This window comes from Phocoena phocoena, chromosome 15 (assembly GCF_963924675.1).
Source record: "Phocoena phocoena chromosome 15, mPhoPho1.1, whole genome shotgun sequence".
In the NCBI taxonomy this organism is placed as follows: Eukaryota; Metazoa; Chordata; class Mammalia; order Artiodactyla; family Phocoenidae; genus Phocoena; species Phocoena phocoena.
Window position 1 is genome coordinate 48258470 of NC_089233.1, and position 27833 is coordinate 48286302.

Consider the following 27833-nt stretch of genomic DNA (forward strand, 5'->3'; position numbering starts at 1 on the left):
TGATTTTTTAAAACTTTTTAAAATGTGGCTACTAGAACATTTTAAATTACATGTGTCTTGCATTATATTTTTATTTGTCTAGATGATACACTTAACAGAATAGAAAAAATGTACAGGTGGACAGGAATTTTCATCCATCCATATGCAGATTTAACTCAGAGTTAAGTTAGAGGAATGTTGTTAGCATATTCAGGACTATTATAAACAAGCTTCTATTAATCTAAAGATTAACATATATTACTACAAAGCGGGATATCAGAATTTTATTTAAATTGGTAAATTAGCTTGCTTATTGAGCTAAAATGGTGAGGAGTTGAACTTTAGAAGGCATTGCATGGTGATTGAAGTTTTATTTTGCATTTAACATAAAAGAGAACATGAGATGGCCCATCTTTGCCCTTCCCCTCTTCTCACGCTGCTGGCTGGTGGCCTTTTTCTCAAATCAGAATTCATATATGCTCCAAACTGTCAGAAAACATAGTAAAACAAACATTCTAGCAGAGTCAATTGTACTCAAGATTTGGGGGTGGGGAATAGTTAGAAATTTAAATTGTAATTTAAAACTTTATTATCCAAGATACACTATAGTGTGAAAAGAGAAACTGAAATTTAAAGATAAAACGTGGGCACATAATCTTTTGTCAGATTTGTTTTTACCCAGTAGAGACTTCATTCCAAAGGGAACACCTCCAAGAACAGGTAGTGAAAAGTCCACCGGCCTGGCCGTGAGGAGAGCTGGTTCTGACCCCAGCTCTTCCACTAAACAGCTGGGTGGCCTCTGGCTGCCCCTCCCGGCAGTTTCTGGAGAGATTGGGAGAGGTGCTGTTTTAGGCATCTTTGACCTTGGGAGTGGTCTTTCCTCCACCTAGAATGGTCTTCTGGCCATTCCTAGTCACTCTTTGAGATCCACCTAACATGGCCTCTTTTCTCGGATGCAGTCTCAGCTTCCCCAGGCAAACTTGGTCATTTTTCTCCTCTGAGGTCGCATGAGCCTCATCACATAATGATTACAGCACTTAGTAAGTTTCACTGGGGATGTTCATGGGGCCATCTTCTTTATTACAGAAAGAGCCCTTGGAGTGCAGACACTGGCACTCCTATTGCAGTACTGACACGTAGTAGGTGCTGGCTGAGTTGCATTCTGTCTTTTGATGGAGAAGGATGCCAAGACTGAGGCTAGAGGAGGGGATGGCACAGGGCAAAAGGTCAGGAAATCATGCGATGCCAGAGCAACAAGGTGACCAGGCAGTGAGCACCAGCTTGGAAACATGGATACCTGAAGAAGGTCTCCAGCAAGGATGGAGGGTGCCCAAACTTTGTTAACTTGGTAACTTTCCCCCTGAGCCTTTCCTGCTCAGATGTCAGGGGACAGCTCTGTCCTGGCCCAGTCACCCAGAAGTGCATGAGTAGACGTTCACGATGAATCTGAGTGATGTCTTCCTCCACCAACATCTTCCCCAAATCTGCCATTCCAAGGCCTTATCTATAACAGTTACATCACTAAAAGTCCTCAGGATAATACAGGATGTCTTGTAAATGATTAAACTTCCAACCAACTGATTAGACATGGGTGTGTCTAAGAACAGCCTGAGGAATCCCCCCTCTATGAGGTCTTTTTCATTATCTTGACTTAAGGAGAGGGAGAAGAGGGGGGGGAACAGGTGACCAGATTAGGTCTCCAGAAACCAGCCTTCTTCTGGATTTCCAGTGGTCAGGTGGTTAGTAAAGTAATTTTCAAATATATCAGTTTCTACAAATGGATGTCTCACAGCTGGGTTACGAGTTATCAGTGGTTTTGCGTCTAGGGGCTTACCTTCAATTTGTAGAAAAGAATAGTTCCCACTTCCAAACCCCATGATCATGGAGTTTCTCTGTTTAGTGTTCATAGCTCAGATTTCATCAACAGATTTGAGAGATTCCCAGGATGGCTGGACATTTTCTACTCTAAGAAGCCATGCCTTGCAACGTTAGACTGGGCTGGTCTGGGATGGGGTGGGGTTTTTAAGGAAGAATAGATAATATGTCTCTTTCATATTAATGGACTGCTGCTTTCTGCCTCCTCTTCCTCAAATTCAAGAAATAAAAATGTAGGAATTAACACAACATTGTAAATTAACTATACTTCAATAAAAAATATCAAAACTGAAAAAATATGTATAATTGAATCACTTCGCTGTACAGCAGAAATTAACACAATGTTGTAAATCAACTATACTTCAATAAAAAATATTAAAAATGAAGAAAAAGGAAATGAAAATGTAGGAGGACCTTGGGGAAACAAAACTGTCACTAGAAACTTAACTAGCTTGTTTCCACCAACATTCAAGCCATACCCTGATTGAATGGAGATGCCTGAGTCCTGTCAAGTTTGCCCTTGGTGGTCTGAGTACTTGAGGAATTCTAGAAATCATATTCAACATTTTGTTGTTGACATATAACTGTGGGCCTTTTTTTTTAAATCTCAAGAAAGCAGAGCTATAGTTCTAACTGAAGGTACAGATATATCCACAATAATCTTTATTTCTCAGTGACTTTTGTTTTTTTCTTTAGTCTCTGAAAGTCACATATAGGCTGGTGAGAATGGATCTCCAAATTTCAGTGTTGTGCATATATTGACACTTGTTCTTATCCTGAAGGTTTATTTATCCAGTGGATACTGAAAATCTGCTTTGTGAATAAAAGAATAAATACAAGCTGGGTGTATCCTCTTGCCAGATCTCTCAGCAGTTTTTCACATGCCAAACACAGGGTATGCCACCATCAGTCAAATCAATAAAAATCAGACTCAGGAAAAAGTAGCAATATTATGTTTATGAACTCTACATTTCAGCTGACTTTTTAATGATATCGGCCTTCACATTGACACTGATTAATAGTAAAGGATGTAGGTGTTATTAACAAGCCTGTTTCACAACCACCTCTTCTTCCTGTGTAGCACATGTGAAGACCAATTTCCAAACTGTGACAGTAGTCTCTTTTCGTCCAGAATATCCTGTTTGTTGATTGTTCCTTAGATGTGGCCTAGGAGTAGGTGGTCGTTTATTGTGGCAACATGCCAGCCATCTGGCTGTTCCTGCTGTGCTATGGCTCTCAGCCCACTTCTAAGCCACTTTGCTTGAACTGGTGATTCCTGCATTAAAATCAGCATCAACCTTTCTGCCTAAAGGAGTCCACCTTTCAGCTCTTCACCCCAAAGCACTTAGAATACCCTTTTCTTTTGCTTATTCCGCTTGTGTACAGTCTGGTAGGGGTTACAGAGCTACTAAGCCTCTTGAGTACCTTTGTTTTCCTGTGAAACATTCAGAGAAAAGTCTTGAAGCCAGATGGGTTGTCTGAAATGGGTCTAGAACACACTGTCACACTGAGCAGAGGCCACCACTGCTGGGTCAAGAGACCACCCATCCTGATGAAGTTCAGTAAAACAGCAGAAACAATTTTTATCTGCCCAACTTCCCTGGCCTTTATTTTTAGCAAACCACTTGCCATCTCTTGGCAGGTTAAAACGTTAATAGATAATTAGAATCCGATGCAAACAAAAACCTTGAGGCGTGGATATGTAATTATGATGAGCTTTCCTGTCACAAATCATCTTGATAAGAGAAGAATTTTTAAGTGGACCAAATGATGACCTCTACCTCATCTCTGACCACATACTCAATAGAGTCATGTTTCACCCTTCTTTTTTTTCTTTAACATTTTGTTTTGATGTAATTTTTGACCTACTAAAAAGTTGCAATAATAGTACCAAGAATCCCCAAATACTTTTCATCCAGATTCCCCATATGTTATCATTTTAGTACATTTCATTAAATATCATTCTCTCTATGTGTGTGTATATATATATATATATATATATATATATATATATATATACACGTGTGTGTGTGTATATATATACACACACGTGTGTGTATATAATTATATATAATATATACAATTATATGAAATTTTTTGCTGAACTATTTAATAAATTGCGATCGTGATGCCCCCTCTTCTCTTAAATATTTCACTCTGTATTTCCTAGAAACAGGGCACTCTCTTATGTAACACCAGTACTATTATCATTGATATAATACTATTATCTACTGTACAGAGCTAATTCACGTTTGAGTCTCTCACTTTAAAAACCCACCTCTGGGGCTTCCCTGGTGGCGCAGTGATTGAGAATCTGCCTGCTAATGCAGGGGACACGGGTTCGAGCCCTGGTCTGGGAAGATCCCACATGCCGCGGAGCAACTAGGCCTGTGAGCCACAACTACTGAGCCTGTGTGTCTGGAGCCTGTGCTCCGCAGCAAGAGAGGCTGCAATAGTGAGAGGCCTGCGCACTGCGATGAAGAGTGGCCCCTGCTTGCCACAACTAGAGAAAGCCCTCGCACAGAAATGAAGACCCAATACAGCCAAAAATAAATTAAAAAAAAAAAAAAGTAACAAATGTTCAAGTACAAAAAACCCACCTCTGGAAACAAAGATAGAAGAAGGAGGGGGAATGAAGCAACTTATAATGAGGGTCCACTTATGTATATGGTTATTTAATCATTACACCGCCACACACTCTATAATATAGGCATCCTGGTCCTTAACAGTGAGGAAATAAAATAGATGCAGAAGTGAAGCCACTTACCCAAAGGAGATAGAGCTAATAAGTGCAGGCCACCTACTTAACAATGTGACAAGCTACCCTGCTGAAACATTTCAAACTTTATCTCAATTAATTGTCATACAAATTTTTGAAGTTGGTACTGCTGTTATCTCCTTTTATAGATAAGGACACCGAAGCCTGAGAGTTTAGTTCACTTGCCCAAGGTCATGCAGTTAGTAAGTCTAGAGCCAAGGTTCAGATTCAGCATGTGTGACTCTAGAGAGATGACTCTTTCCTTTCCTCAGAACACTCTTCTGGATTGGTTTTTGTTTTGGCTGCGTTGGGTCTTCATTGCTGCATGCTTCTGTAGTTGCGGCGAGCTGGGGCTACTCTTTGTTGTGGTGCGCAGGCTTCTCATTGCGGTGGCTTCTCTTGCTGCGGAGCGCGGGCTCTAGGGTGCATGGGCCTGTTATTGGGCCGCGCTGGCTCAGTAGTTGTGGCTTGTGGGCTCTAGAGCGCAGACTCAGTAGTTGTGGCGCACGAGCTTTGTTGCTCCACGGCATGTGGTATCTTCCCTGACCAGGGATCGAACCTGTGTCTCCTGCATTGGCAGGCAGATTCTTAACCACTGCGCCACGAAGGAAGTTCCCCACTCTTTCGGTTTTACCCGAATCTGCGTTTTCTGAATTACAACTCTTAAGACACAAAATAAAGCTCTTTGTTCTTGGCAGCTTTGAAACTAATTATTGTTTGATATTACCAGTGGTTAAAGGATATACACAGGTACTGATGTCTATGAAAGTTAATCTATATCCTTAGTATATTTGGATGTAACAGGATTTTTAGTCTAAATGAAGTAAAGGAGGGCTTCCCGTGTCGCAGCGGTTGAGAGTCCGCCTGCCGATGCAGGGGACACGGGTTCGTGCCCCGGTCCGGGAGGATCCCACATGCCACGGAGCGACTGGACCCGTGAGCCATGGCCGCTGAGCCTGTGCGTCTGGAGCCTGTGCTCCGCAAAGGGAGAGGCCACAACAGCGAGAGGCTCGCGTACCGCAAAAAAAAAAAATCTCTAATCTTCATGTATCTGATGGTTTTTTTCTAGGTGAAGGGAAGTGGTAGATGATCTACGTATTCTGGAAGTCTGTGAGTTTCAACTTTTTTCGATCATCCCAGGTGTTACCCTGCTGGCAAGTATTATACTTATGTAAAATCACTGGTATATCTTGTTAAGTTGTTATGTTTGCTTGGCTTTGTTGAACCTACAGGGCCACATTCTTCACTTGCAGAAATATCTCTGCTAGTTGAAATTTGGCTGTGTTGTAATTTCTATCACTCTCAAGAGAAGAGCAATTACCTTGTCAGAATTATAACAAGTATCAGGAAATTGCCAAAAGGCTTTCAGAAACCAAGATACACTTTCATTTTCCTCCTCCCAAACTATTCCCCTGAGGGTCCACCTTCCTTTACAAATATTCTTTTTTTTTTTTTTTTTTTTTGTGGTACACGGGCCTCTCACTGTTGTGGCCTCTCCCGTTGTGAAGCACAGGCTCCGGACGTGCAGGCTCAGAGGCCATGGCTCACGGGCCCAGCCGCTCCGCGGCATGTGGGATCTTCCCGGACCGGGGCACGAACCTGTGTCCCCTGCATCGGCAGGCGGACTCTCAACCACTGCGCCACCAGGGAAGCCCTACAAATATTCTTAAAGGAAAATAAAAAGGCTTGAGAGAAATGCAATGAAATCTCATTGATCAGAATTTACAACAATTTAGTCTGAAAGGAGCTGGCACTGTCTATGAATAAAGGTTTTGCTGTGTAAATTAAGAAGGTAATACTAATTGAGATGGAGACCTTTATAGCCTATTTAACTGAATCCACTGCTTTAAAGCATATTTATAGCACTGATTTGCATAAAATCCTGTTAATTAAAATTGCTTTTTTTAAAAAAGGAAGCAAGGTCTCTACTTGGTAGCAATTTCTTAGAAACTGCGATTTCCATAGAAATTTGAAGCTGATATTTATTTGAAATACGTTTTAAGATACACATTTTGCACATTGAGGCTGACCCCTTCTTCAATATTTAGGTCAGCAAGGTTGCACATTCCTGGAATCTAGGTACAAAGGTTTGAGAAAGAAACCCAAGAAGAGTCTAAGTACTCTGAATGAAACAGTAGCAGAGAACTTGTCAGGTAGAGAAAGAGGGAGACACACTGTCTAACGGCTAAGAACAATGATCTCCAACTGAGAAATAGCAATTTCAGGAAATTTGTACATAACTAACATGAAAATCACATCCGAAACCTGAGAATGGAAAATAATATCCTATTATATCCAGTTTCATTGATTCCTAAGTGTTCCTAAGTGTGTTCTTTCTGACGTTTTTAAGATGAAAATATTTCAAGCCTACTTCTTGAAATTGCAACTATAATTTGAAAGAAGGTTCTCAACTAGGCAGTTTTTAGGTAGACGTACTAATCAGGTTTTCCTGTGATGAATCAAGCACAAGGCTTTCCTTCTCAAAGGAAAAATGTCTCCACGTAGAAGTGATCTTTCATTGACACAGAATTAGTCTTCTGGCATCCCATGAGCTTGTTTTCTTAGAAGTGAACTTCTGACTAACAGTTGCTAGGTGAAACTGTGGCAGCACTTAGAGAGCATATAGATTTAGTTAATGTACTGTTACTAGACATCCACTTTTAACCATCCAGTGCTTAGGGAAAGAAGGACCAAGAAGCTACACTTCCTTGTTGACCAAAAGCAGAGAAGAGGGCAGAAAGTGAAGGAAGAAATTTCTACATATTGAGGTATAGACAAATCATTCCGGCTTATACATGATTGAACAAACTTTATGCTAACTAGAACAATCTGTCTCTGGCCTGTCAAACATGCATTGTACATCTGATTTAACCATTTAGAAAAAGAATGCATTAAAAAAAAAAATGGAATAACTGTGGTTCAGGCATCTAAAATGGAGCCAGGCAGCTACTGTGGATGTGGTTTCAGACGTGTTCCCGCATCACTGAGACTTGAATTTTCTGAACTTTATCAAACTCAAGGACACCACCAACCATCCTCAAAACAATATCAGCTAAGAGCGGCCAGCTGCAAAATTATGGTCTCACAGTCTGCCCTTGTAACTATGCAACCATTTCAGGCCTCAATCAATCCTTACTTAAAAACACCCTTACCTCTTGCCAGTTCTAGTTATAATTCTTGATAAAAACTCATGTAACTAACTGGAACCTTGCAGTTTTTGCCTTTATAAACCTCCTGCATTTCATAGTCTGGAGGGATACAATTCTAGTGCTTCTTGAATTTGTGTCTCCCAGGCTGGCTATAGTCCTCAGTTCGGCTGGAATAACACTCTTTTCTATTCCTGCTATTAGATTGTTTATTGATTCTTTCCATCAACAAACAGAAACAAAAGCTTCTGTCTAGTTTGCCTGAGTTTATCCTTTCCTAAATATGGAAATCTGGACCAGTAATGTGTGTCAGAATAGACTCAGAGATAAAAATCAAATTGCTTCACTGATTTCTGGGTGTATCTTACCTACTTTCCAGTTTTTATTTATAAGCTCCATCCCCCAGGTATATGTGGTATTCATTCCACACAAGGTGAAAGACCATTGCATTTTGGAAAATCTTTGAAAACTTGGTCAAGAAAGTCAGCCATGCTAGATAGTTTCCCGTGGTTCCCAAAGTGTGGTCCCCAGAGCAGCAGCATCAATATCACCTTGGAATTTGTTAGAAATGCAAAATCTCGGGTCCTATTCCAGACTGACTGCATCAGGAACTCTGTAGGTGGGCCCAACAATCTGTGTTTTTCCAAGCCCTGCAGGTGATTCTAATGTGAGCTAAAGTTTGAAAACCACTGGTTGAAGGTAAAAAATCCACATAACCTGCAGCAGAAACCCTCCAGTACACTGAAAATATCTGGTCAGTCTGATTCAGTGGTAATGTCTTAGAAGTACTATAACTATTTTCATAAGACTGTGCCCTCATCTTAGGCTCCTGGTGACTTTTAGGGAAATAATTAAACCAAAAAATGTGAGGTCATTGTGGAAAAAATAGAAAATACTACACAATAAAATATAACCATCTTTATCAATACAGATATTCATGTAAAATATATTTTGAAAAGTGGACTCATAATATACATACTGCTCTTGTTTTAGTCTCTTAACAATGTATTTTCTTTTTTTATTGAAGTATAGTTGATTTACAATGTTGTGTTAATTTCTGCTGTACAGCAAAATGATTCAGTTATACATATACATTCTTTTTCATATTCTTTTCCATTATGGTTTATCACAGGCTATTGAATATAGTTCCCTGTGCTATACAGTAAGACCCTATTGTTTATCCATTCTATATATAATAGTTTGCATCTGCTAATCCCAAACTCCTGCTCCTTCCCTCCCCCACCTCCCCTCCCCCTTGGCAACCACAAGTCTGTTCTCTATGTCTGTGAGTCTGTTTTTGTTTCGTATATAAGTTCATTAACAATGTATTTTCCATTTTACAGAAGAGAAAATTGAAGACTAGGAAGGCGTATATAATAGTTTATCTCAGGCCCTAGCTAGTTAAAAGTAAGGACTAGGATTTGAATCCCAGCAGCCTCATCCCAGAGCCTTTGCTCTAAATCATGGTGCTGAGCAGCTACATTATAACTTTGTATGGCTAAATAATATTATGTTAAACAGATCTACCAAGCATATTCAATCACCTTCCTTGCTGGAAATGCCTCATTTCCCCAATTTTTCTATTATCAAATACAATGCAATGATTATTCTCGATCATACATCATTGAATACTTACTCAAACTTTTCAAAGCAAAATTTCTCAAAATGGAATTGCTGAGTTAAATGGCTTGCAGTTGATACATTTTCAAATTGCCCTGCAATTTACTCTGTCAATAGTATATAAAGGTGCCCTTTTCTTCACTCCTTTGAAACTTTGGGATATTATTTTCTATCTTTTGCCAATTAGGTGAAAATGGTAACTCTGTGTCTTAATAATTTTTTGATTATTTAAGGGGCAGAGTATTTTCCACAAGCTCATTGCCCATTTATATTTATTTATTTTTCTTAATTGTCCATTCATGTACTGGATCTACTTTTAAAAGTAAAACTTTCATTTAAACTAGAACATACATAGAAAATGGGAAACAAATTGTACATATGGAGCTCTATGAAGTTTCATACAGTGAACTCACATAACTGTATCAAGGTTAAAAAAAAACAATATGAACAGCTTTGCCCCCTTTGGTCACCATCCACCTCCCCCAAAGGTAACGTACGCATTCTAGACAGGGGTGATATTGCTTTCAAAGAGGTGAAAATTGGTTTTTGGAGGGGGAATATCTTACTCTATTTATGTGTAAAGCAGTGATATCCATGTACTACATAAACAAATATATAGTGTATCTGTGGTATTCAAGTATCATGAGAGGAAGTGATAATGAAAAAAAAAAGGTTGAGGGACATCACACTATCCTACTCTGTAGTTTTGCCCGTTTTGAACTTGGTCAAAATCTTGGCCCACTTCTTAAACTGGGATGTTCTTTTCCTTTTGATTTGTAAGCGTCTTTACACGTTAAGAATATTAACATTTTGTTAAATACATGTGAATAATTTTTTCTAATTTTGTTCTTTGACTTTTAACTTTGTTGACATTGTTGTTGGTTTTTGTTTGTTTGTTTTGTTTTGTACAGCAGTTTAAAATTTTCATTTTGTTGGATCTTTTCCCTCCATGTTTCTGGGAGAGCTTTCTCTGGTTCCCTGGAGTGTGAGTACACAGTAGACTACTGTCTGAATCAGGCTTGTGAAATCTGAAGGGCAAACAGCTGTGGTTACTGGTTGGGTTGGGAGCAAGCTGTCTCTCCTAACAGGGAAAGTGCCTGTTTTCCATGGACCTGAGTGGCCTGTGTTTCAAGGAGTGAGCCTGAACATCATTTAAAATGCATCCCTGCCATGTAAGAGGGCATCTTGCCAGGTGAGGTGAGTCTTGTTGGAAGGACTGGAGGTCATTATGGATTGTAGAATGGAGGGGTGATCAGAAGTGACAAGCTAGAGAAGAGGCTGCTGTGGTCTGAATTTTGTGTCCCCCCAAAATTCATATATTGAAAACCTAATGTTCTAAACGATGGCATTTGGAGGTGGGGTTTTGGGGAGGTGATTAGGTCTTGAGGATGGAGCCTTCATAAATAGGATTAGTGCCCTTACAAAAGAGGCCCAAAGAGCTAGCCCACCCCTTCTGCCATGGGAGGACACATACAAGGAGAAGTCTGTAACACAGAAGAGGCCCCGCTTGACCATGCTAGCTTCCTGATCTTGGACTTTCAGCCTCCAGTAAGGTGAGGAATACACTTCTGTTGTTTATAAGCCACTCAGTCTGTGGTATTTTGTTATATCAGCCCAAATGGACTAAGACACAAGCATTGCTCACATAAAGGGAGATGTAGTCTGATATTTCTAGGAGGGCCTTTACCAAGGAACACACACAAGTGCATCTTGTATTTGAATTGTCTGAGTAGTTTTATTCTGTTCATTTGTTCATTCATTCATCCATTTAGTCATTCACTCAGTTTCAATTTTATTTATATAGTTATTTCTGGCAGTGATTGCTTTTGTTTTTGCATTGCAATTGCAAATGCATTTGCAATTTACCTAAGTGTAACTTACCTAGATACAATGCGTGAGATAGGAATCTGGCTTATTTCCTTATGTGATCAGCCAGTTATCACAAAACTAATTGTGATATAATTGGTCCTCTTCTAGCTGATTTGAAATGTTGTTCTTTTTATATACAGATGAGTGGACCAAACTGTCTCTAGACTTTCGGTTGAGACCTCCCACCACCCATCTTTTCTATTAATGTCACTGGATTGTGTTCAATTTACGTATTCATTTTAAGGAAGATTTGATCGAATTGTAATACTGAGCCATTCCCTTCTAGGATACTGGTGTCTCTCTCTGTTTCTTTCAAGTATTATTTTAGGTCTTTTATAAAAATCTTAGTTTTCTTCAAATAGGTTCTAAACGTTTTGTAATGAGGTGGATGGACCTAGAGTCTGTCATACAGAGTGAAGTAAGTCAGAAAGAGAAAGACAAATACCATATGCTAACACATATATATGGAATTTAAGAAAAAATATGTCATGAAGAACCTAGGGGTAAGACAGGAATAAAGACACAGATCTATAGAGAATGGACTTGAGGATATGGGGAGGGGGAAGGGTAAGCTGTGACAAAGTGAGAGAGTGGCATGGACATATATACACTACCAAACATAAAATAGATAGCTAGTGGGAAGCAGCCACATAGCACAGGGAGATCAGCTCGGTGCTTTGTGACCACCTAGAGGGGTGGGATAGGGAGGGTGGGAGGGAGGGAGACATAAGAGGGAAGAGATATGGGAACATATGTATATGTATAACTGATTCACTTTGTTATAAAGCAGAAACTAACACACCATTGTAAAGCAATTATACTCCAGTAAAGATGTAAAAACAAAAACAAAAACCAAAACCCAACATTTTCAAAATAAGCTTATTTCCTAGGTCTGTGCCATTTTCCCTCATATTTACTACTAATATTATTTTCCCCAGTATATCCTCTTATTGATTGTTGATTATAGACTTTCTGAATTTTAAAAATTAGTGGTTTTTGAATGTAGCTCTTTATTGAATTCTTTATTAAATGTTTATTATTTCTAATAAATTCTTGATAGTTTAATATGTAAAATGGAAGAAAATGGACTAAAACTCTGTCCCTCCTACTCAGCAGCCCCTCATCTCTACAGTGGCCTCAAGAGCAGCCCCTTCTGAGGAACACTTCACTACTCACAGATCATGGTTTAAAAAATAGAGAAAGGAACAACCAGATCATCTACAAATAATGGTTAGATCACCTCTTCTTTTAATGCACATATATTTCTTACTTTGTCACATGGTAGTTATTCAATAAATATTTATTGATGTAAGGAGTAAAATATACATGAATAATTATATTGCTTAGTACTTCCAAAGGTTATTAAAATGGTGGTAAAAACACATCTTCATCTTTTCCCTGACTCAAAGTGAAAGCTTCTAGTAACTAGAAGTTTCATCACAAAGTGTAGTACAAGTCTCATTGTTTGAAGTAGATATTTTTTATTCCATTCAAGAATCTCTTATTTTTATTCTATTAAAAGTTTTATAAGGAATGGATATTGAATTTTATAAATGTTTTAGTGACATCTATCAAGATAATCATATGTTTTCCTTCTTGGATCTTTCAAGGTTACAAATTTTCTTATTGAACTCACTATCCTTATAGTCCCTGCATAGAACTACTTGATCATGGTATCATGTTACTTGACTATACTGCTGAATTTGCAATGTCAATTTCTTGTATAATTTTCTTCCCAAGTAATATTGTCTTATAATTTTCCTTTTATTAAATGCTTATTTGTCAAATTTTGGGATCAGGGTTATGCTAGCTTAGTGGTTGTCAACTCTGGCTGGTCATCAGAATCACCTCTAGTGACTTATTAAAATTTAGGTGCCTCAGCCCAATAGAAACTACTCTTCTCTAATTTATAAGTTCCTGTTTATATCTTTAATAGTGTAATACTTTTGCTTTCCTTTTATTCCTTACTCCATTGGTTGTTAGTTTACTAGCTTTGATCTTACTTCTTTAGTAAAGTAAGAATACACATTTTCCTCTGAGTACACAACTAGTTGGATCCTATGGTGTTCTCATAATTGTTAGTTTCTAAACATGATGTAACTGTAACTTCATTTCCCTGTTGATTCAAGAGTTACTTATGAGAGAGCTTTAAAAGTTTCAAGTGATTTTTAAAAAGGGTTCATTTCTAATTTTGGTATTAATTTTTAGCTTTATTTCACAGTGGTCCAAGAACGTGACCTATGTAGATTTCACTTTTTGGAATTCAATGAAGTTTTCTTTGTGCATAATATGTAGTAAATTTATATGAAAATTCAATAAATATTTAAAAAGATATCGTCTACTGGTAATATGTTTTCAAGTTCAGCATTCAATATATAAATATTAAACTAAACTCAACAATTACATTGTTAATGTCTTCTGTGTTTTTATTTGCTTATTTTTTTGTCTCCTTCATTTTTCAAGGACTGGGAGGAACTTTAGGGTTTCCTATCACTATCTCACTTTTTATTTTTCTCACTTTCGTTTTTAATCAAGTATGTTAAGTTGACCCATATGATTTTTGAAGCCTCCCATAATTCATTGTCCTACTAATTTCCAGTATAGAAAAATAAAGAGCCATATATGTCTCTGCTGTGTTACTTAATGCACAGAGGTGATAGGAGTTGCATCAATCTTCATTATGGGCTCTCCACATAATTTTTATAAGGTGAATCTCTCCTTATGTTTAATAATTCATACACTAAGCTTAACTTCTGCTTTCCTTTCTGTTTGCATTTGCACCACACCTTTAGGTTGTCTGTTTATTTATCTTTAAAGTTTCAGTTTATTCTTCACTTAAAGCTTAATTCATATGAAGGAAGAACAAGCAATTCTGCATTGACTTTGCGTTAGGGGTGGCTGCATGAACGTCTTCCACTGTTAAATCAATATATTCAAACAAACACCTTCCACATACAGCAAAATTAAATAGTTCTTTCCAGTAACGAAACTCAAAGATCATATATAGGAATATCTTGCATAATGAAGTTTTACTGATTGTTTTTTTCATTTTATTTACTTATTTATTTAGGCCAGGCTAAGCAGCTTGTGGGATCTTAGTTCCCTGACCAGGGATCAGACTCGGGTCTTGACAGTGAAAGCGCTGAGTCCTAACCACTGGACCGCCAGGGAATTCCTGAAGATACTACTGATTGTTTGATGTTACTATTCAGACATTATGAACAATTTTTACACAACTCTCAATCTTAGTGCTAAAAATCTAAACATCCGTGTAGTTTTAGAATCTGTTTCTAAACAAATTATAGTAGTTATTCTAGCGTTTTTCAGCTAAGACAGTTAATCTACAGACTTTGCAGCTAAAAATTTGAAGGCAAGCCAGCTTAAAGAGTACCAATTTCAACACTTGATAGGCTGTTCACTCCAGAGGTCCCTAATTCACAATGTAATGTCACACACACCTAAACTCAAAAATTTCTAATCTTTCACAACACATTAACAACATTATTAAAACAAAACAAAACAAAACAAAACTAGGTTGTAATTACCAAAGATGTCACATAAGGCATGCAGTTTCAGGGAGACAGCCCAGATCAGGGAGCATTCTAACAAAAACCAACATGTATATAGAAGATAGGAATTTAAAATGTGTCAGATATTTAAATGCTTGATGATGACTCCGATTTGCTATTTCACTCTGTCTCATATTTAGGATGCATGAAAAGCACAATCATCCCACCCATATCAGCATGTGAAATGTTAAATCCACCCACAAGAGGGTCAAAGCCTCCCCTAATTCCATATTCTGCTATCTTTTAGTTGTACAGAAAAGTAAACAGTAGCACATCATTTTACATCTTAAAATATCACTTAAAATTCTGTACATATCTGTCTGGAAATGTGTCATTTCCAGTTCTATTTTGGGCCTAGTTTTAACATTTGCAGGTGTAGATTTGGCAAACAGCCGTACTCTAGGGCACTTTTTGCTGCTCCTTCCACTGAATTGACCTCCCTCTTGGGCACTGAGGGTGTTTTGTTGTTGGTTACAATGGGGAGGTGGAACCAGGTGCCTGGCTGGGACCTATCTTTCTGCTTTTCATCCTTTGGAATAACTTTAATTTAGTTGCATTTATTTTTGATTACAGCACATAATTGAGTTTAGTTTTTGGCCAAGTCTCAGTCCTTTGCTTCTAGTAGGCAAATATGTTCTAGTTATATATTTTTGGTAAAAATAAAATATGTGATCTTTTATCCTTTTACTATATTTTATTTTTATTTATTTATTTTTTACTTGTTACTTTTTGTTTGTGGCCATGCTGTGCAGCATGTGGGATCTTAGTTCTCTGATCAGGGATCGAACCCTCACCCACCCTGCATCGGAAGTGCAGAGTCTTAACCACTGGACCGTCAGGGAAGTCCCTTTTACTATATTTTATGTGTTTCCTCTTGATTTCTTTTTCATTGAATTTTCCTATTTTGGAATATGATTTCTGTGTTCTTTTCCCCCTGGAACATTGGAAACTACTTTTAAAAGCTCTAGGAAGTATTTTAAGTGATTAAACGTCCCTAAACATTTACTTTGGGTTCCTCAAGAAGCTATTTTGGTTACTAAAAATCTTAAGCCTCTATATTACCAAAGTTTCACTGTTAGTCCATTGGCCCTGTTAAATATTTTCTTAAGGCTATGTAGTATACATTTTCCAAAAGTTACTTGTATATCTTGAAGTAAATGGCATTCAAAACTATACAGCAGAAACTAACACACCATTGTAAAGCAATTATACCCCAATAAAGATGTTAAAAAAGAAACAACTATATTACCAATTCTTGACTGCTATGTTCAGGTTACCATTTATCTTGCAGAAGACTTTCAGATGTACCCTCTTTATTCATTTATTTTTGGACTGCTTATATTCTTGTTTTCAGTTCTTCTATTTGCCTAAAATTACTGTGGGTGGTTTCTACCTTGCTGTCTCACTGTTTCCTTGGAAGCTGTTAAAATCTTCCAAGAGCTTGAGCTGGAGAGCTCACAATGAAGCAAGTAAATATTAAAAGCCCAGTGATTCAGAAGGATGAGTAGGTGGAGAAAGCATGTAGGCTGTAGGCAGTCTAAACAGGGATCTTCGTCTCTGCCTGGTTTCTCTGGGTTTGTTGAGTCTGCAGAATCAGGGACCCTTATTCCATATCTGTCTTTACTGGGAGCAAAGCATCGCCTGTGTCAGGCTGCCTCTCTTTAGTTTCTGGTGCTGTGACTGGGGACTGTTCTGTCTCAGTGAGTTGGGGGTCCTCATCTTCAGGAGTGTGTTTCCTGATGAATAACCCTTGTATTTGGTGTCACCAGCACCAGAGGCAACATCCCCAAAGGTTGCTGCCTCCGTGTCTCTTTTGATGGTGTGTCCTTCCAGTCTCAGTCCCACCTCCAAGTAGGGTCCTGTGTGTGACCCAGCTCTTCTAAAGGAGTAGAACCTTTCTTCCACTCCCTGCTTATTTCTCCAGCCCCCATGAGTCAAAATAAAGATACCGTGTCTCTCCTAAGAAATCTGGGCAACTACTTATACACTCTGGAGTTTTAGTTAAGTATTGACTGGCTATGTGGATAAGAAGGTGATTTTGTTCAATCTGAATGGCTATTTATTGCACAGGTCTGAATAATTACACGCTTTTAAAGGCCTTCTGCCAAGGGGTTATCTGAGAGAGGCATATGGCTCATTTTTCATGAATGGTAAATCCATTTTTAGCAGATTTACCTCTGATTCTTAGGCCTGAAACTGACCTAGTAAGCTCTGCATGTATTATCCTGGTTGGGAAATTGCTTAGTAGGAAAGCTGAGCAACCCCGGGAGTTAGGATGGGTCATCGGCCACTATAGGCACATCACTGAGTCACTGTGGTCCTCAGTTTCCTCCTTTGGAAGATGGGAATAACACCACCTGTCCTGCCCCGCACAGCATGGGGCTTTGTGAGGAACACATGAGATAATATAGGAGGAGAGAGTGGGCCAGGAAGAGCGAAGCAGGCCACAGGAACAAGCTTGCTCTGCTCATATTCCTGGAGGTGAGGGGAGCAGAAGTTTCCTTCTCAAAGATCTTACTCCTCTAAGAGAAAAATGTTTCAGCTAAAAAAGAAATAAATAGGCAGTCTGTTTCATCTTTACCATTCATTCATTCATTCATTCAACACAAGTCAATAAGACCCATTCCTCCCTTCATGGAGCTTATGTTGCAGGAGCAGAGACAGGCGATATACAAGTACAAAAGCAAGGTAAGTGATAGGCATCATTAAGAAAAGTGGGAGAAAGAGGCAAATCCAAAGGAGAAGTTGTTGTTCAATGGGTACGAAGCTTCTGTGATACAGGACAAGTAAGTTCTAGAGATCTGCCCTTTCACACAGTTCCTGGAACAATTCTGTACTGTGCCCTTGAACATTTGTTAAAAGGGTAGATCTCTAAATACAGAATTACTAGGGTTTCCCCTAAAACTAATATAATATTATAAGTCAACTTTACTTCAATAAGTAAAAATAAAATAAAATTTTATTTAGGGGAAAAAATAGAAAAAAGGATCGATCTCATTTAAGCATTCTTACCATAAAAAGGAGGGCGATATGACACTTTCTGAGGTAATGGATATGTTTATCACCTTGATTGTGGTGATGGTTTCACAGGTATATGCATATGTCTAAACTCATTAAATTATATATACTAAATAAGTACAATGGTTTTCTTTGAATAGCAATTGTAACTCAAAAAAGCTGTTAAAAAGAAAAGAAAAGTGGAAAAGAAAAGACCCAGAAAAGGACCGGATGGAAGAGGCATTATAGCTGCTTTTTTAGATAACATGGTCAGGAAAGAACAATTTTTTTTACTCTGGAGAATTAAAATCTTTAAAAACTGCCTAGTAAGAGCATAATGTTTGAAATTTCCAAAAAGACCGTTATATACCTTTTCCTTTTTGTGTTTTATAACAGCATTTTGAGGCACACCGTCTAGATATGATCTAGATTTGAGAAGTAGCCACAAGGAATCTGAGACCCAACTGGAAAAAAATTTCAAAATAGTGAATGTACGTACCCATTTCATGTCTGGTGCTGCCCACGCCCAGGCCATATGTCTCTAAAACATCCTTTACTGTTTTCATAGATTCATCGTACTTGGCTGTCAGGCCAAGGAAGTTATAGGAACCCATATTGATGACATCTTTGATGATTCTTCCAGTAAACCTGCAGAGAGAAGGGCAGGTGAACACAAAGGGTTTTCTCATTTAATATCATCCTAGTGCTCCAGAAAAGACTCTCACAAAGAGACCTTGGGTTTGGCCCAAGTCACATCTTTTCTTTTTGATTTGCCTTGTTGTCACCACAAAATGATTTGTCCTTAGAGGAGAGTCACCTCATAATGAACCTGGGCAGAGCATTGGGAAAAGGTTTCCAGGCCATGGAGTATTACTCAGCCCTGATTTGTCTTGGGTGCTTGCTTTCGTGACACCTGTGCTCTGGTTTAAATTTCAGCAAGGACTTTCTAAATCAGAAAGAGCCATGGTCATCACTGGCTCCCTCAGCAGGAAGTAGGAGGGTACAATTTGTCAATAAAGCTGAAAAGGACTCTTCCCGGCTGGCTCTGTGTATCCTGCACCTTCTGCCACTGATTCCTCTTTAATCGCAATACAAGTAAGCTGCCCTTGGCAACTTAATTATTGTGACTTCTCCCATTGGCATCATGAGAGCTTGCAAAGGGCTGAATGATGGAAGAGCAGCTGTTCTATTGCTTTGTGTTTTTTTTCAGATCTGTGATCTGGTGCCCATGCTAGAATTTCCTTGAAAGCATTTCTTTCAACCAAGCCCCTCCAGGTGGCCGCCTCACCTAAACGTCCAGTTGTAGTCATCTGACACCCTCTCCATCACATCAAACAGAGGCCCAGGGGCACTGCAGATGGGCCGGTTCCAGTTGTCTCTGATTCTCATGTAAAGGTTCCGTGTATAAAAATTCTCAAAGCTTTGATACAGTGGCACAAAATCCTGTAATAACAGAGGCAGAAGTTTACCTTTGGTCTCTCGCTTTTTGTAGTTCATTTGCAATTGAGCACAAAAAGACACGGAGGAACCATGAAAATATTCCATCTGCAAATATTTTGAGAAAGGTTCTTGGGTAAGGGGTTGGGTGGGGTCCACAAATAACTCTGTGAGTCCTCCACCTCCAAAGAACTAACATTTTAGTGGGGGAAGTAAAACCTGTGGCAAATAAAAGTAACAAAAATGACAGCAAAATACAAATCCCCAAATGAGTGCTGGAGACAACGAATCCCAGTGTTCCTGAGAGGGAGAATTGAGCTTGGGAACCTTCTTAGAATTCAAGAATAATGCCATTTCCCACAACGGGGATGGACCTGGAGATGATCATACTAAGTGAAGTAAGGCAGACAGAGAAAGACAAATACCATATGATATTCCTTATATGCTGAATCTAAAAAAAAAAAAAAGACACAAATGAACGTATTTACAAAACAGAAACAGACTCACAGACTTAGAGAACTAACTTACAGTTACCAGGGGGAAGGATTGGGGGGAGGGATAGATTGGGAGTTTGGGAGTGACATGTACTCTCTGCTGTATTTAAAATAGATAACCAACAAGGACCAACTGTATAGCACAGGGAACTCTGCTCAATACTCTGTAATAAGCTAAGTGGGAAAAGAATTTGAAAAACAACAGATATATGTATATGTATAAAACTGAATCACTTTGCTGTATACCCAAAACTAACACTACATTGTTAATCAACCATACTCCAGTATGAAATAAAAATAAAAAGAGATCTGGTCCAGAGAAGAAGGCCTGCTTTGAGGGTACAGTTCTCCTATTCCTCTGCACAGGTGAGCTTCCTGCCTCTGTGTGGGTGTATTTTCACCCCAACCCATTCCTTTGAGCACCAGTGAGGTTTCTTCAGGAGCAGTCAATGCCTTCCAAGGGTCACTGTCTTCTAGTCTCAGGTAAGCCTCCCACAGTTTTGTAACTATACCAAAAAATGAAACTGGACTAGATATTGCAAAAACAGAAGCACTGCAATGGGGTATATCCTTATCTAGTTGTAGATTTAACTCGTCACATGACCAACTCACTATATTTTTCCTCCTGACACAAAAGGCTAAGTGTGAAAGTGAACCCCAGGCCACAAGGACACAATCATTTTTGGGAGCAGGATATAGGAGGGTTGAACAAAACCTAATAATGCAGCCACAAAAATGCCTTTGTTTCTCCTACAATATGACACTCTTTCTTTATCCACTGTTAAGCTTGTAGGGTACCTTATCATTTTCCAAGTGTTATAGATATAGCAATCCTACTTTTATAGACAATTCAACAGAAAGTCAGAAACTCTGAGTGGACAGATTGGGATTTGTACCCAGTTCTATAACCAATGCTCTTTTGAATAAATCATGCTGCAGGGATAGGTACATAAAAGGGATTGAAGAGAACATATCCATGGCACATTGTAAAAAATACTACCAAATTAGGAAAAATACTACCAAATTTGTCCCTTCTTTTTTTGGTTTAACTACTTGCCCATTCAGTAGCAAATAGAATCATGGATTTGTAGAGAGAGAAAAAATCATTATCAATCGTACTTTTTCATTTGTGCCTACATTGATGCTTCTGTTCTCACCTAATATTTCTTTTTTATCATTATTTCCTCTTGAGAAACAGTTGTTTCTCCTACCAGGGTTGAGATCAGAATAGTACTAAAATATGTTTGTGTTTTCCCTTTTGTTGGGAAGGGTAAATGTAGTGTAGACAGTTCTTTGAAGTATGAGAAACACAAAGTAAGGATAGCTAAATTTAATTTTTCTAATTAAGAAATTAGAGGAAGGTTGAATAAAGATAGCAGATTCAGTGCTTGTATGTATTCTACCAATCATCTAAAAGCTCTGTGAAATGACAAAAAGTAGATACTTAAAAACCAAAATAAATTTATAAATCATCAATGAATCAGAAATATTGAAGGATCACAAAAGATAGAACATAAATAAGATCTGCTCAATGCAGAAATAAGACCACAGGAAACCGTAGCCCTAAAACATTTGCAGAGAAGACTGGTATGGACATACACTAACTGTAGGGATCCTTAAAGCCAAGAGTCGATAACTACAAGAAGTTGATACCCTGGGTGATTAATGAAGCAATATCTCTTTGTTCTTCTTTTATTGGGTTAATAAGTAAGAAGCAGTTGCATTGTCCACAGCACAAAGCACTGTAATGGGCAGCAAGAACTGACTGGAAGAACAAGGCCCCACTGTAGAGAGGTAGGGAGACCACACGGCAAGAACACAAGCCCCTGGTCCAGGCAACACATTCCATTTTCTTTCTACAATCACTCAAGACAGGTGAATGTGTAAGCAAATAAGGATTCCTAAATTAAAAAATGAGCGTAAAACAAAATGTCATCACTATTACAGGAAAACTAGCACAATAAGAGGCACCAAATTCAATAAGCAGAACTGACATTTAGTGAAAAGACTTCATAGAGCAAACAGAAAAAGAATTTAAAAATATGTAAGTAACGTGTTTAGAAAGACACAACGAAACAATGGATCCTTTTAAAGAATTAAACGTTCAAAAGTACAATGAACACAGCTGAGAAGTAAATTAATAAACTAGCATAGTCAGTTGACTAATCATTCCAGGACAGAGAAAAGAAAATATGAAGGAAAAGTCAAGAGATATGCAGGGCAGATTCAGAAGGTCCAATATCTCCCTAGAAGGATTTGCAAGATTGAAGGAAGGAGGAGAAGGAGGAGATGAGGTGAAAGAGGAGGAAAAGGAAGTTTAAAAAAAGGAGGAGGAGGAGGGGCAAGTTCCAGAGAGGAAGGAAGTTTTGAATCCTAAGACGTAAATAGCTATCAGGTCCTGAATAGAGTAAATAAGGAAAAACCCACGCCAAGCTACATCCTGGTTAAATTTCAGAAGTCAAAGGGAAGAATCTCAAAAGGCATCAGAAAAGGGAGAAAGGCAGTTTATAGACAAGGGAATATGAATTAGACTGCTTCGGACTTTTCTTAGGTGACAATGGTGGAAAAGAGTATGAGGGAAAATTATTTTGAACTTAAAATCCTATAATCAGCCAAACCAGCAAACAAATGTGAAAATCCAGGTAAAAACTTTCCAATATATGTAAGAAGTCTTGAGTTTAATTCCCTTTTCTATAATAATTGAGCATGTACCTCAATAATACAATGAAATAACTATGGAGGAAGACAGATGCCAGAAAAAATAGTGAGTGAAGAAACTGATGGAAGATGGTTTAGCCCAAGTAGTGTTATATTTGTAGTATAAAGAAACAGAAACTAAAAATTCACAAATAAACGACAACATGGAGAATGGGTATGTGGGAGAAAGAAAGTGCAACTTTATTAAATTCTTCTCCTGGTCAGGGGAAGACTCTAGTTACTAAATAATGGTAACTAAATTGTAAATATATGTGTTAAATATTCGAAGAGGACCATTAAAAAACCAGTGAGGGATATATTATATATAACTACCTAACAGGGACAAGGAGCAAAAAGGGAGGGGGAAGGGTAAGCTGTGAAAAAGTGAGAGAGTAGCAGGGACATATATACACTACCAAATGTAAAATAGATAGCTAGTGAGAAGCAGTCTCATAGCACAGGGAGATCAGCTCGGTGCTTTGTGACCACCTAGAGGGGTGGGATAGGGAGGATGGGAGGGAGGGAGATATAAGAAGGAAGAGATATGGGAACATATGTATATGTATAACTGATTCACTTTGTTATAAAGCAGAAACTAACACACCATTAAAAAAATAAAGTTGTACTAGTTTCAGGCTTACAGCAAAGTGATTCAGTTATACATATATATATATATATTCTTCTCAGATTATAGGTTATGACAAGATATTGAATATAGTTCCCTGTGCTATCGTAGGTCCTTATTATTTATCTATTTTGTATATAGTAGTGTGTATCTGTTAATCCCAGCCTCCTAATTTATCCCTCACCGGTTCTTTCCCCTTTGATAACCATAAGTCTGTTTCTATGTCTGTGAGTCTATTTCTATTTTGTAAATAAGTTCATTTGTATCATTTGTTTAGATGCCACATATAACTGATATTGTATGATATTTGTCTTTCTCTGTCTGACTTACTTCACTTAGTGTGACAATCTCTAGGTCCATCCATGCTGCAAATGGCATGGTTTCCTTCTTTCTTACAGCTGAGTAATCCTAACTCCATCTCTTAAACCTCTCTTGGCCTCGCCTATTATCACCATCCCTATTATCACTACCCTGGTCCCAGCCCAAGGGCTCATCTAGATTTTTTTTCAAACTGGACTTCTGCCTCAGCCTCTTAACTGGTTTTTTTGGCCCCTATATTGTCCTGTAAATCCATTTTTTATAGGGCAGGGAACATGATCTTTCTAATCTGCAAATCTGCATTCCTCTGCCTGAAATCCTTCAATGCCTTCTCATTGTTCTAATAAATGCCCATGGCTTATAAAAACCCATTATAGTATGGTCCCTGCTTGCCTCTCAAGCAATCTTTCTCCCCATATGCTCCCACTCTCACTCGTAACACTCTGGTCATTAGAATTCATTGGTTCCTTAAATGTACAATGCTTTCTCTGACCTCTGGGCCACTTTGCATCACATTTCCTCTCCCTGAAGACTCCTTCCAGCTCATCTTGCCTCACCCTTTGCCTTACTACTTACTCTTTAGCCCTTAGATGTCAATTTAACTTTCTCTTCCTCCCAGAAGTCTTCCCTGAACACCAAGTTCAGGTTAAATGTTTCTCTTCTTTGCTTCCTTGATGTCATCTACTTACCTCTATGGTACCTCTTGTCAAATTCCATTGGAACCGCTTTTTTTTTTTTATGGTTAGCTCTCTGAAAGCAGGAACCATTATCTGCCTTAGTTATTCCTATATTCCAAGACTGTAATACAGTGCCTGGCACAAGATACATGCTCCAAACAAACCTGACTTGATTAGTGAGTTAATGAATGCTTTGACACAAGCAGTGCCCTCTTCAGAGAGTGTCTTCCTTCTCACCCTTGCTCACTAGAAAAACTCCTGCTTACCATGCAAGCCCCAATATCATGCCTTCCTGACTCCTTAAGAGAATCACAGGGCACAGATCCCTGTTTCCTTTGTCACCTTCTGCCCCATCATCACTTTTTATCATTTGTTTTGCTGGTGAGTCTGTTTTGCACACCAGACTTCAAATTCTCTCATGGAAGGACCTATAGCTTCTTCTCTATTAGCCTCCATTACTTGGTAGAGAGCATATACTCAAATACTTGCTAAAGGTAGGAGAGAGTACAATAATAAAGCTGGGCCTGATTTTCTTCTGAAGGTGATATGCTTGACTTAAGGTAATTGCAAAATAAGTGTTCTACATGATTTGTTCATGGTTATGTTACTGTAACAAGAGTTTAGCTTACCATGGGTACTAGTCACTAAGTTACAAGATTTGAAGTTCTCTCATTACATTGAAGTTCATGCCTTACCTATGTTCTTTGCTCAGCTGTATTCAAGGCTCCATCATGTGGAATAATCTATGGCCACAATCGTATATTCCAAAGCAAGTTTTAGGAAAAAGAGGTTCATGGCATCATAAATCATTTGAACCAACTTTGGAAAACATGTTAAAAGGATGCAGGTTGCTCACAGGTCTCTTAATATTTTCCAGGTTGTCCTGTTAGCTCTATGTGAAAAGGGGATGATGTAGATTTTTATAGGTTAATTATTGAAAGTATCTAGATCAGTGGTTCTACACAGCGTGATTTTGCACTCTGTGAGGAATTTGGCAATGTCTGGAGGCATTTTTCATTGTCACAAGTATGTGGGAGAGTGCTAATTACATCTAGTGGGTAAAGGTCAGGGATGCTGTTAAAATTTCTACAATGCACAGGGCAGCCTCCCATATCAAAGAATTATCCAGTCTGAAATGTCAGTAGTGCCAGAGTTGAGAAACTCTGACCTAGATGAAATAAAAGTCCCACATTTCACTCAAACACTCTTTCCTCTTCCAGGATAGAACATAAATAATACTCAACTGCCACCTAGAAGACCAGAATAAAGTTCCACTCACGTGTTGTCACTCTTATATTTTGATTTTTCACCTTTAAAATGCCATTTTAATATCTATATCATGGGATTGTTATAAAAATTAAATATGATAATGTACAAGAAAACCTTTAGTTCAGTCTGGCAAATAGTAGTTGCTCAATAAATGTTTCTAGAAAACAAGTGCGTGAATACACAGGGAATGTTTGGGGGTTTATGGGGTGCAGGGGAATAGAATTTACCCTGGATAGTTCCTGAGTGTATCGCTCTTTTTAGGATCTGTACACACATCACCACTTGTGAGAACACTTTACAGAAGAATTGGCATTGACAAAGACCCAGGGAGGTGTTCATACGTACCTTTTGCTTTTCTCTCTCTATGGCTGCATTGCATTTTTCTATTCCCCAGTTTCTCAAAAAATCTCTGAGATAGCCAAACAGCGTTCCAATTCCATATCCCAAGTAAGTGAAAACCATAACATGTAGAGGTGCTTCCTCAAAGGATTCAACCATTGGCTTATAAAAATTTGAATTTCCATTTTGCTGAAAAGACAAAAGGAAGTGGAAAATGACTACTCTTCCATTACAATAAACTGTGATATTAAAAATTTTGGACTTTCGACCTTTTACATTTCAAAGAACATATTTAAGATTTGAAAAACTGCTTGGAGAAAATTGGAAACTGATCATTGAAGAGGGTAATCAGCAACATACATTTTATTTCACAAATCCTAATGAAATAATTAATTCAGGAAAAAATTCTCAACAGATTCTAAATCCATTAAGTGAAAAATTAATAAGCAATAGGGCTTTTGCAAGATGCCAAAGTATAACCCTATTAGTTACTCCCCAAACACAAACTTGGGGTTACACCTCAGCCAGGTGATCAAATTACATCACAGATGTTAGAACAACTCACCACTCTAGGCTCTTGTCGTGATGTAATATTTAATACACTGATGACATATTTAACCTGAATTTAGTCAAGCTCTAATATCTGACTTCCATTTTACAAGAAATATCAGGTAAATGACTTCATGAGGAAACAGATAATCCACAATGTGGGACTTTTTATATGACAATTGGCTTGGTCTTTAAAAGCAAAACATAAACAAGTGGGACTACATCAAACCAAAAAGCTTTTGCACAGCAAAAGAAATGATCAATGAAATGAAAATGCAACCTACAGAATGAGAAAAAAATATTTGCAAACCATATATCTGATAATAGGTTAATACCCAAAATATATAAGGAACTCATACAAGTAAAAAACAAATAATCCAATTAAAAATGGGAGGAGAACCTGAATAGACATTTTCCCAAAGAAGACATCCAAGTGGCTAACAGTTATATGAAAAGGTGCTCAACATCACTAATCATCAGGGAATGCAAATTAAAATCACAATTAGATATCACCTGACACCTGCTAGCCTGGCTATTACCAAAAAAAAGAGAGATAACAAATGTTGGTGAGGATATGGAGAAAAGGGAGCCCTTGTGGACTGCTAGTGGGAATGTAAACTGGTACAATCATTATGGAAAACTGTATGAAGTTTCCTCCAAAAATTAAAACAATTACCATATGACCCAGCAATCCCACTTTTGGGCATATATTCATAGGAAATGAAATCAGTATCTTGAAGAGATATTTGCACTTCCGTGTTCACTGCAGCATTATTCACAGCAGCTAAGATACAGAAATGATCTAAGTGTGTACTGATGGATGAATGGATAAAGAAAATGTGGGTTTTGTACACACACACATGAATATTATTCAGCCACACACACACACAAAATTCAGTCATTTGTAAAACATAGATGAACCTAGAGTATGTTATGCTAAGTGAAACAAGCCAGACTCAAGAAGCCAAATACTGCCTTATCTCACTTATATGTGAAATCTAAAAAAGCTGAACTCACAGAAACAGAGAGTAGACTGGTGATTACCAGACAGTGGGTGGGGAAAACAGGGAGGTGTTGGTCAAAGGGTACAAGCCTTCAGTTATAAGATGAAGAAGTTCCGGGGAGCTAATGTACAGCATGGTACCTATAGGTAGTAATATTGTATAGTATGCTTGAAATTTGCTAAAACAGTAGATCTAAAGTGTTCTCATCACACGCAGACACACACACACACACACACACACACAGGTAGGTAGGTGAGGTGATAGATGTGTTAATTAGCTTGATTGCGGTAATAATTTCATAACGTATACCTATATCAAGTCATGTACACCTCAAGTACATACAATTATTACTTATTAACTATACCTCAATCAAGCTGGAAAAAAAAAGAGTAAAGAGTGGGAGAGGGAACTTAAGAGACACCCAAGTGCACTGTGTATTCTTTCATTAGATCCTCTTTTTCTGTTTTTTGTAAAAAAAACTGGTAAAAAAAACATATTTTGAACAACTGTGGAAATCCAAATGTGTACTGGAAATATATATTATTGAGGAGTTAATTTTGTTAAGAGTGAGAGTAGTAGTATAGTTATGTGGGAGGATGCTTTAATCTTCG

At 38.1% G+C, this 27833-nt stretch overlaps 1 protein-coding gene across 1 annotated transcript in view; it reads right to left on the reverse strand.

Annotated features, from left to right (window-relative positions):
• SPTLC3 (serine palmitoyltransferase long chain base subunit 3) overlaps positions 1 to 27833 on the reverse strand; it is a 125091-nt gene that overhangs the window by 77675 nt on the left and 19583 nt on the right. The window contains exons 2-4 of the mRNA XM_065892925.1: positions 25676 to 25858; positions 19102 to 19256; positions 18313 to 18461 (exon numbers count right to left, since the gene is read on the reverse strand). Coding sequence (XP_065748997.1) covers positions 18313 to 18461; positions 19102 to 19256; positions 25676 to 25858 — 487 coding nt within the window. The remainder of the gene's footprint in view (positions 1 to 18312; positions 18462 to 19101; positions 19257 to 25675; positions 25859 to 27833) is intronic.